We start from the raw sequence: 9,908 nt of genomic DNA on the forward strand, positions 1-9,908 counted from the left end.
TGTTGCGATAATTGTTTTGTGCCACTGATCGATAGCAAGGCTTGCTGGGCAAGTGTGGTAGCAGAAAGCGCGGAGGCGAAAGGCGACGCAGCCCCGGCCAGTATGGCCGACTTTGAGGCCGCCATTGCCTTTTTGCAAAAGGAAGGGGGTAAAAGCCCCGAGGAGAGCTACTTTTCGGTATTTAAACTGGCCGAGCATCAAGTCCACTGTCCCTGTGGTGAGCTCTACTGCTCAGAGACGTGCAAGCAAGCCGCGTATGCCCAGCACCACGCGCTGCTATGTCCGCGGTCGGAGGCACGGGAGACCGCCATGGGGCTATTTCTGAACCACACGCTCGTAACCAATGAAATTTTCCAGCTAGCAGCCAAGGTCGTAGCCAAGGTTTTGCTCGTCTACATTGCCACACACGATATGGCTCAGGCCCGAGGGGCCGTCGATATGTTTTGTAAATTGCCGTGGTGGGAGGTCATAACTTCCGAAGACGATCTCGAAGAGGGCGAAACGCTTGACCAGTATCGCGACAAATTTCGGTCGCTCGTTTGCCAGACCTTTGACCAATTTAGGACCGGTTTACAGGAAAATCTTGCGCATCTGGAGGGTCAGGGAGAGCTCAGGGGCCTTACAACGGACGTGGTCTTGGATTCGTGTGCTGATGTGCTGTCTGTCGACTTCTTTAGTCAAATCATTGGCATGTTTGAGATGAATAACGTGAGCATGGAGATTGACCACCCCTTTCATGCGTTGGGGGAGGCTTTGAGTGAGACGAGTCTTGAGGAGAAGAAGGAGATGCCGCCAGTGTTGGCTCGCGTTAAGGCCGCGCTGGAAAAGTATGCCGAAGAACACAAGCATTATTGCTGTGGCGAGGATGCGCATGACCACGAGAACGAGAATAACGAGTGCTATACACTTGGAGAAGACTTTGTCGGTGTGGAAGGCACGGCGCTTTTTTCGGGAATTTGCACCATGAACCATAGCTGCGATCCCAATTGCACTGTGCTGTACACGAAAGATGGAGCTGCTCATGTTTTCGCTGTGCAGGATATTTCAGTACGTGGGGCTTAAAATTTGAAGAGCGGTGGATGATTGGTGCTTACGGATGCATGTGATTAGGAGGGCGAGGAGCTGTGCATCTCGTATATTGATGTGGACCAAAACGTGAACGAGCGGCAAGCATGTCTCCGGTAAAGTCGGTCTCTCGCTGTTGACTACTGCTCTACTGAAAATTAATGTGGGATGGATGATTTTTTTCATGTAGGGAGTATTTATTTGTATGCCGTTGCTCTCGCTGTGAGGAAGAGCGGAAGGCATAGCCTTGGTCGATCCGCTCTCCTCATTAAAAGGTTGAGACTGAATTGTCGAGCCATTGTCATTATAAATCTTAAAATTAAGAATTAAGTTTTGTTAATAAATTGTAAACCCAAGGATCATTTGTAGGAAAGACTGATGGAAAAGTTCGAAGGATGAGCTGCACTAAGATCTTCAATTTTACTGACCCGAGCACCAAATCCAGTCAATTTTTATCATTCAAAGCTCTCTCGAAGACTTCTGTGGATGCATATGGTGCCGTCGTCGATGTGGAAGAAGATGTGACTCAGCGACGAAATAGTCCCATGACTCCGGTGAACGGACTGAATTTATCAGTTGCATTGTTGAATGGCAGTTCCTAATTATGTATGAGCGATGCGTGGATTTATGATCTGTGCTAATACCTAATCACAGCGTTAATAATACTTAAATACCGATGGATCGCGGCATGGCGACTGTAATATTTAAGTAAGCGCACGTTGAGTTTTGATTTGGTGATAAAGAAAATAAAAATGCTTAAATTTTACTACAGTGCGTGGTTTAGTTTGATAAAAGTATTGCGTGGGGACATCCCCTTGACGACAAATGTGCGATCGTCACGTTTTGGTTTCTGGGCGTGTTGATGGCAGAGCTTTGGATTTTTAAGTTGTGGTGAGTTGAAAAATGTACCATACCAGTAATGAGCTGTCTGAATCACCGCTAGCATTGATGTCCATGGGCACTAATGAATGGACGGAGAAGCTTCATATGAAGTATACTGAGGATCGCAGTACTAAAATCTACGGAACAGCTCATAGTAAATGCTTTGACTGTAGTTGCACAAGTAGAGTACTCGTCGCGGATATGTTTTTTATCGCATTGTGTAAATGCTAGACCAATTTTTTGTCAAATGACAGTCATTTTTTTCACTTGGTTTGCAACTAGTGGTTTATTATCTTGGTCGAAGGCTGCTATTTCGGCTTCAATATCGGCAATGTACAGTGAAACATGTTGGTCCACAAAGATGAAGTTCAGTTTATCCATCACGAATGTTATCGGACTAAGAAGCAGTGTAATGAGCTTTATTAAATAAGCTTTTACTGTTGGCCTTTCAATTGCTGCACGTGGTTCTTCTCGTTTACATTTGCATTAAGAATTCCGGAGCTCAGTAATTTTTGACGAACACGCTTAATCATTCTTTCGTCGACGTCACGAATTGCTGCTTTTTGCCCGTATGTCGACCAAAATGGCTCCTCCACAAGGTGCCTAGTCCGTTACAAGGATGCCACTTGCATTCAGTGTCAGGTTACTTACTTATGACAGCCGCTCCGTAGATCACGTAACTTTAATTGCGATGTTTGCCACCTTAGCGGTCATTACGCAATCGCTTAGCATAGTGTTGCAATTGGTGGCTTCTATTCCCATGCGCAGGCGTCGATATAATGCCTAACACGCGCTACTCGCTTTCAAAGATCGAAATAATCAACAAGAAAGCATGTGAAGGATGATTGGACAGTGCGCAAAATACTTACGACCCCTTGACTGAATTTCATGTTTATGACGTTGCAATCGGCTTTACTGTCATTTATTCACTGTGGTGGGGTTTACTATAAAAAAAAAATTTGGGAACGCAATGAAGGCAATGTAAATGGTGCAAGACTTGCATTGGAGATCGGAGAGCTGTGCATCTCCATTGTTTGCTCTAGAACCAAGCAAGTTGTAAAAAGTACTATCAAGTTTGCTTGAATTATATTTGAATCGATTGCTTAGTGAATCTCTTATCTAATCTATCTTACTTGCATTCTGTTCTACATGTTTGTTGCTTCTGCTATTCTAATTCTACATTGCTACTTTATTGCGGTTACTCCAGGATATGGTAGCCAGTGCGACTTTTCTCTCTTTTGGCATATACAACCACCGTAACAATCAGCGCCGTACCCAGAATCACCCAAGCGATGGCTAAGGGGTAACTCTGTATCCCTACGATAACCTTATCAAATGTTGCTGTCCGGCGTAAAAATCCTTGAGCGGTCTCGCTATCGATTACGAGCTTCTCACGAATTCTCATATCAGGTAAAAACGAGTCACCTGGCCAAGATGCAAACTCGCTCGCTTGCAGCCACCAGGTTGGGTACCCGATTGACGCCTGTTGATCAGGGGCCTCACCAGTCGTCATATAGCCGTCACTGTACTTTGAAACTAACGTCCACGCAAGCTGCCACCACTGCGTGATTACATGCTCGGCGAAATCATTGCTCTGCTTCTCAATACTAGCAACGAGCTGAGTCTCGTTATGCACGTTTTGTCCCTCCGTTTCAATCTTGTTGCGAAGTAAAAAAGCACTTTTTTGCAAAGCACGTATTTTTTCGTGAATGTCAATACTCATGGCATTGTATCGTAGCAAGCTCCAATTGTTGACAAAATTAAAGGCCCACCATGCAGACTGCGGGTGAAATTGGCTCTGACGGCCTAACAAATACGACTGTGGTACAGAGTCCTGCGTGCACGAAAAGGGAACAAAAACAGATCCGTGCGGTGCGCTTTGAGCGTACCAAGCAACGCCACCAATCGCATCAGGTCCGACGTGACTCCGACTCTGAAGAACAATAGCGAAAAGCGTCCGGTACATGGAGATCGGACGTTCCCACCCACCAACGACGCCTCCTGAGTCACCAGACCACCGAACAGGAGATCCAAAAGGCCCAGCAGCCAGACCTTTGGTCATGTCATATCGCGTATCTTCGTAATGATCTCGAAGCAAATCCATGATTTCAAACGTCTCAATAACATGATCAGGTTTCACGGAAAACGGATAAGTGGCGAATTGCGAGAAGCTACCGAGCCGAGCATCGAGATGCAAAGACGGAGCCAGAACATCAAACACTCGCCAAACTCGACGTCCCGTGTATAGCGGGCCCACCGCGTCTTTATCAGCAAAGCCATAAGCGGCCGTAAAATCGAAAGCCTGACCACTCGTACGGTTCCACCAATTCATTTCTTCGGCCAACGAAATTACGTTGCTTGAGGCCATGTACCAGTCCGGCTGACTCAAGTCGATCTCACGAATTGTGAATGCGTTCGCAACCACAGTCACGTGTCCGTCAGGTACACGCTGAGCCACCCAAACGGCGCCACTGTGGTCTTTCCCAGTCATCACGTGGAACACCCAGACCTCCCCAAGCTTATCACCTATCAACAAAGCCTCTGCTGAGTCGCCAAAGTCTGGAGACGCCATATCTCCACTGTCTTCACTAAAAAAGCCAAACTCTTCCGATAAAGAGCCCATCATGTCGATTGCACACCGTGCAGTGGCACAGCGCTCAAGCGCGATCTTTGTGAGCTCAGCAATACCAAATAAATTGTTTCCTTCCGGCACGTCTAGAGGCCAGCCAACCGTTTTCGCGCCGCATGTGCTTTCACCAATACTAAGCTGCTCTTCGTTCATCATGCCATAATCTTGATCAAAGTACGCGTATGTGTGCTCTACTTGTGGAATAAACCCCATTGGCTTCGAGTATTCTTGAGACTTGCCACTCTCTAAGTCAATCACAGGTTGGTACTGGATTCCACGGTCTCGTGCTACCACTCGCGGGTATCCACCATTAAAATTGTATATAGCACGCTTGCTTCCAAGCGCGTGGTCTTGAGCTGGTACGCGGACAAGACGTAAATCCGCAGCACCATCACCAGCATCGTCCGTGTGAGCAATCAAAGTCGAACCGTCCACGCTTGCACCTTTCGTAACACCGATTGCCGTGCACGCATCTACCTGATTTTGTGGCCATGAGGTCAGCACAAAAGCGACTGCTGCAAAGCAATAGGACGGATGGAAAAGCTTCATTTCGCACGAAACAAGAAATCGTCGGAATCGCCAAAGTCGGTAGGCAAGGCAAAAAAATTAATGAGGTACTCGAAACATATCTCCGAGCACGTCAACTTGGAGCCCTCAAGGGACGAGAAGGGTTCAAGCCATCCAAGCGCGTTGAAAAGTCTCTTCCGACGAAGAGACTTTATTGACGAAACAGCTTTTTATTTCAAATCACGTCACGGTCTGAAGGACAATGGGAGTGCTACTAATTTAACTGCATATGTGTGACGTGGCGTGGGACTTTCCAATGAATAGGTGATCGTTTAATTTGTTTTTATTTATAGAGCAAGCTTCTATAAATAAATATGGGAACGTCTAATTGCGACGGATACACTTACCGGTATGTTCTGCATCGGCTCCTACTTCACTTTGAGTCACTGAGATACTGGGGTTCGCTTTTACAGCCGCAGGCGCCGGCGCGGGTGTCGGAGATGGAGGAGTTGAAGGCGCTGGTTTAGCTTGCTTGACGGACTTAGCAGGCGTAGCGGGTTTCGAGGGCTTGCCCCCACTACCTCCCGTAACAGTTATGTCTGCGCATGAGGCGTATGTCTGGGAATCTCTATCAGAATGCCAGTACATTTGTAGAACGCATTCGCCGGGTTCGGCGCACTCTGTCACATCAGCTGGCATTGTTGCAGGGGCGCTCTGGTCGCCACCATTCGTCGCAAACGAGTCGAGCTTCATCACCTCCTTGTAAACCTTGTAATTTATGATGCCTTTCGAGTCGGTAGTGGGTTTTACAACGCTAAGCCTCATGTAGCCCGGATGGGGTGCTTGAATCCAATATTTAAAATCAAAGGGTTTACCAGCTTTGAGGTTCGTGACATTGTTGCCTTTTTCATACACCGTGCCACGACATCCGTTCATCAAATTAAAGGTCGGCGACGGTGGAAAGTCGGCTTGCTTAAACCCCGCGAGATTTTCGAGCGGGGCAATAGTCAACTGTTCATCTCCGATGTTTATCAGAGCCCCACAGCTTTCACGAAATAATTTCGTCACGCTTCTGATTACTGGGCAAGTCATTTTACCATGGCCATCAACCTTGGCAAAAATGAGAGCAGCGGTGGCAGCGAAGATGGCGAAAATCGACGGCATAATGTGCTATGAAGAGTGGAAATTGAGGAATGAGTAAGGTTTTAATGCTTGCAATATCTTTTGCTGTGGCATGCAACTGGGATGATCGAATTTGCTAGTCGCGAATTATTTACCTTGCTTTTGTATTCAGTACGATCACGAGATGGGATGTCGTCAAGTCACGCTCATCATGAGCTGTGCGATGACCGCAATACAGAAAGCAGAGCTTGTCATTTATGGAGTGAAATTTGTGAGATTCTCACCAATTTCACATAATCCGTGCTACGGCAACTTCGATGTCTTCGATTGTCAGCCGGACGAAAGTCGCTGGAAGTGAATTTGTCAAAACAAGTTTAATATGTTTAAAATTTGAGTTGCTTCGTCTGAACTCTTGCCACTTGTTTTAAGAAAAACGTTTGTGCTCTTATCTATTGGATAGCTTGTAGAACAGCTGCAAACCTCGTCGTGTGGTCGAATCACATCTCTCTCTCGAGGTTGCGCATGATTGTTGAGGCAAGATGCAACCTTTTTGCATTAGTTGTGGCTTAATGCCTATGGATCATGAGTAGTATACTACTTTTCCCAGCTAAGCTTCTAATACGGTTATAAGCCTTGGCGATTGTCCGTAATAGCAAATGAGCCTACTCTCTATCTAACACAAAATGAATATGAGTTTTTCCAGAAATCGTTTAGTCGTTCATTCCAGTTTTTCCATGCATAATTGATCTTGAAAGCTCATTTGGTAATTAAATTAAATAGCCCTTATGCATCCGCATTAAAGCACTGATGGAGCTCAGCACTCTACATTTAAGCAGCAGCAAAGATTCTCACATACATCGAGCACATCAGCAAACGTTGCCATACCGGCTTACAAATTGCGGGGCAGCAGGCGGAAGTTTAGAGGTTTTAAAAACACAGTTGGCAGCAACTCAATTTATTAAGCGCGATATCCCTTTAACGAGGATGACGGTGCGCCTAGCAACAGGCGCATCTGTAGCGTTAAAGAAAAGTGAAGCTTTATCAAATACAAGTTAAAGGGTAAATAGTACGATGATGATTTTATCGTACTAGATTTAGATGACAAATTTTTATGTCATCCTTGAATTACCTTGGCTCAGAAAGTACGAGCCATGTAAAAATTGGCAGCAGCAAGTCGTGACCATACGTGTCTCTTGATCAGGTGGTCAACTGTTGGACGTCTTTGAGCGTTCACAAGCGTGTGGATTTACTGCGAGTGAGTGCAATGGCCTCACTTGTGGTACAGCCGTTAGTACGACTGCACAAGATCACAGTGTGATTAATACTCACACTGTGGAGTCAGCTGCCGGCTGCTGTGCGAATGGACAGACAGCGCCGAAGGTCCACCAGTCGAATAAGTCGAGTGGATTTAGACGTGAATGTACGCTTAGCGGGCGAAATTCAAGGAAAATACCGGTTGTCTAAAATGGCCAACACGATGATCCTAGGTCGAATAGAGAGTCGACCATTGAAGACCCAACTGTGATAGCACAAGACAGTCCGAAGACGTTGAGGAATAAGTCCCCACGTACTTGAGGAGAAATCTTCGTAAATATTTAATGCTGAATTGACTAGACTTCAACATCCCGAGGGATTAATCCCTCGGCAGCCTGTAGATAATTCCTAGGAAGAAATCAAGACATTCAATGTCTTGATTAATGATAGATCAAGAGTAGGCGCCTATGCTCTTGATCTATATGCGCCTCCGAAGTTAACTTTCGGAGATAATTCAAAAACCAACCGTAGAACCCAAACGTTCTTGAGAGATCTGCAAAGTGGTAGAATCAAGCAGATCTGCGTAGCCGTCAGAGAACGAATAAGTAACCGATATTTGGTCAGCGGTATTTTTTTGCAGAGAATGAACGGGTTCTCAGCAGCTCATCGATGGACGAAAGTCTCCTCGATGTGAAGACTCGGATTGAAAAATATACTACTCAATTATGGGAGTCATTTAAGACAAATCATCTCTACAAGGATTTTTTTGAATTAAGGGTGTATTCCATTAAGCAGCTACGTGCGTATTGTCAGAGGATTAAGGCACTCGACATGAGATCGAGCTCAAACCGGGCTCGAAGCACTTTGTCATGAAGCAGTGGCCATGCCTCCTGAACAAGTACTTGCGACCAATAAATTCTTATCGATCGATTAAAAGCGAGCCATGTAAAGGAATTAACCTCCACACATAGATCTTCGACCTTCTGTGCGAAAGGCCTCAGGAGAATGGCGGATAGTGCACGCATTTAAATAACTGAATGCTGCAACGGTACCGGCTCAAACGCCGATACCTAGAAATACGTAATCATAGATGGTATGTCTAAGAGTACCATCTTTCGTCTATGGATCTGATGGATGGATTTAATCATATCCTTATGCGCGAACGGACATCCGGTACACAGCAGTGAGCACTCCCAGTGGGACGCTCTGGGAAGGCTAGTAATACCGCAGGGGTTTAATAACACCCCTGCAACAATCAACAGGTGCGTAACGAATGTGTGAGACCGGTGCGAGAATACACACCGGGTTATTTTGACGATGCATTCGTCCATAGCCGGGCTATGGACGGAATGACGGACGTGGAAGTTCATAAAACTCACGTTTGTTAGGTTGTTACACTTATGCGAATGCATACGTTGTATGCAAATCTCAAGAAGTGTATATTCGCGGCAAGCGAAATACCACTTCTTGGGTGCATCGTCGCTAAACACGGCATGCGCCCAAAAGTACGCACTCTTCGTACGGTCTTCCAACCGTTCTATATAGTTGGTCTGCACCATCTGCTCCAATGGGTGACGCTTACCGCGCTCATAATCAGGACCCTCCTCCAATACATGGAGGAAGTGGTCGAGTTTGTCGATCTTCGACTCTAGATCCGACACACAGGTCGAATTTAATTTTCCCACTTTCGCCACAATTATTAATGGAGTCCCACGGTGGTCAACGTGCCCTTGTGGAACGTACTCAAAACCACGGTGATCAGCGAACTAGTCATCTTGTTCGCTGGCCCGGCTACCCACCTTCGCAAGACAGCTGGAAAGCCTCGTTCCCAGCTGGTTGTTGACGTTGAGGGCTCGTCCATCAGTATGACGAGACCCATCCGATAGATCAGAAGGTCCATCGGAAAATTCGCGCCCCTGGCGCTTGTATATTGATTGCATAACGTCAATCGCATCGCGCATAGAAATGCGAGCCCTCTTCCAGTGCAAAAAAAGGGATTTTAATTCCCCTTTTACTTGTTTCGTGTTGTCGACACAACGCGGACAGAGATCACCCCACGTGAGGCATGGAAGTTCTGCCTCACGAGACAACCGATGCAATTTTAATCTTGCACCTGTTGAAGTTCGTTTTTCAAACTTAGCGGTAATAGCGTTAAGTCTTTAAAGCCAGGCTTCGCGTCGAATGTCTAAGACTTGCAATGAACGCGCTCCAGGCTTACATAAGCGCGACTTATCTCGCTTATTGTTACTACTATACGATCGATGCTTAAGAAAAGCATCGAGATATAAATCTTCTTTAGCGCAAAAGTTCTTCGCGCTGGATCAAGGTCATGTAGCTCTGTCGCAATAAATAAGGGATATTTATCGTGAGGAGTTGTCTCTTCAGCCAAGCTATTGACTAGCCGTTCGGGCAAAACTACGGCTTCTTCTTAGGAGCAAGACGAGACATT

The 9,908-nt window shown here is 46.1% G+C and overlaps 3 protein-coding genes across 3 annotated transcripts; 2 read left to right on the forward strand and 1 right to left on the reverse strand.

Moving 5' to 3' along the window:
- On the forward strand, window positions 1–1,545 carry CCR75_007357 (uncharacterized protein). Its single transcript, XM_067965418.1, has 3 exons — window positions 1–1,047; window positions 1,111–1,181; window positions 1,256–1,545. The coding sequence occupies exons 1-3, from the start codon at window positions 103–105 to the stop codon at window positions 1,308–1,310; spliced, it is 1,071 nt and encodes a 356-aa protein (XP_067815792.1). The 5' UTR covers window positions 1–102; the 3' UTR covers window positions 1,311–1,545.
- A 1,600-nt stretch (window positions 1,546–3,145) lies between these two features.
- On the reverse strand, window positions 3,146–5,125 carry CCR75_007358 (uncharacterized protein; the record flags this gene model as incomplete). Its single annotated transcript, XM_067965419.1, has 1 exon — window positions 3,146–5,125. One exon carries the CDS (start codon window positions 5,123–5,125, stop codon window positions 3,146–3,148), a length of 1,980 nt encoding a protein of 659 aa, XP_067815831.1.
- Window positions 5,126–6,181: 1,056 nt separating this feature from the next.
- CCR75_007359 (uncharacterized protein) lies at window positions 6,182–6,563 on the forward strand (the record flags this gene model as incomplete). The annotated part of the gene is made up of 2 exons (XM_067965420.1): window positions 6,182–6,250; window positions 6,378–6,563. The coding sequence occupies 2 exons, from the start codon at window positions 6,182–6,184 to the stop codon at window positions 6,561–6,563; spliced, it is 255 nt and encodes an 84-aa protein (XP_067815832.1).
- Window positions 6,564–9,908: the final 3,345 nt, after the last annotated feature.

Source organism: Bremia lactucae, linkage group LG8, assembly GCF_004359215.1.
Source record: "Bremia lactucae strain SF5 linkage group LG8, whole genome shotgun sequence".
NCBI classification, from domain to species: domain Eukaryota; phylum Oomycota; class Peronosporomycetes; order Peronosporales; family Peronosporaceae; genus Bremia; species Bremia lactucae.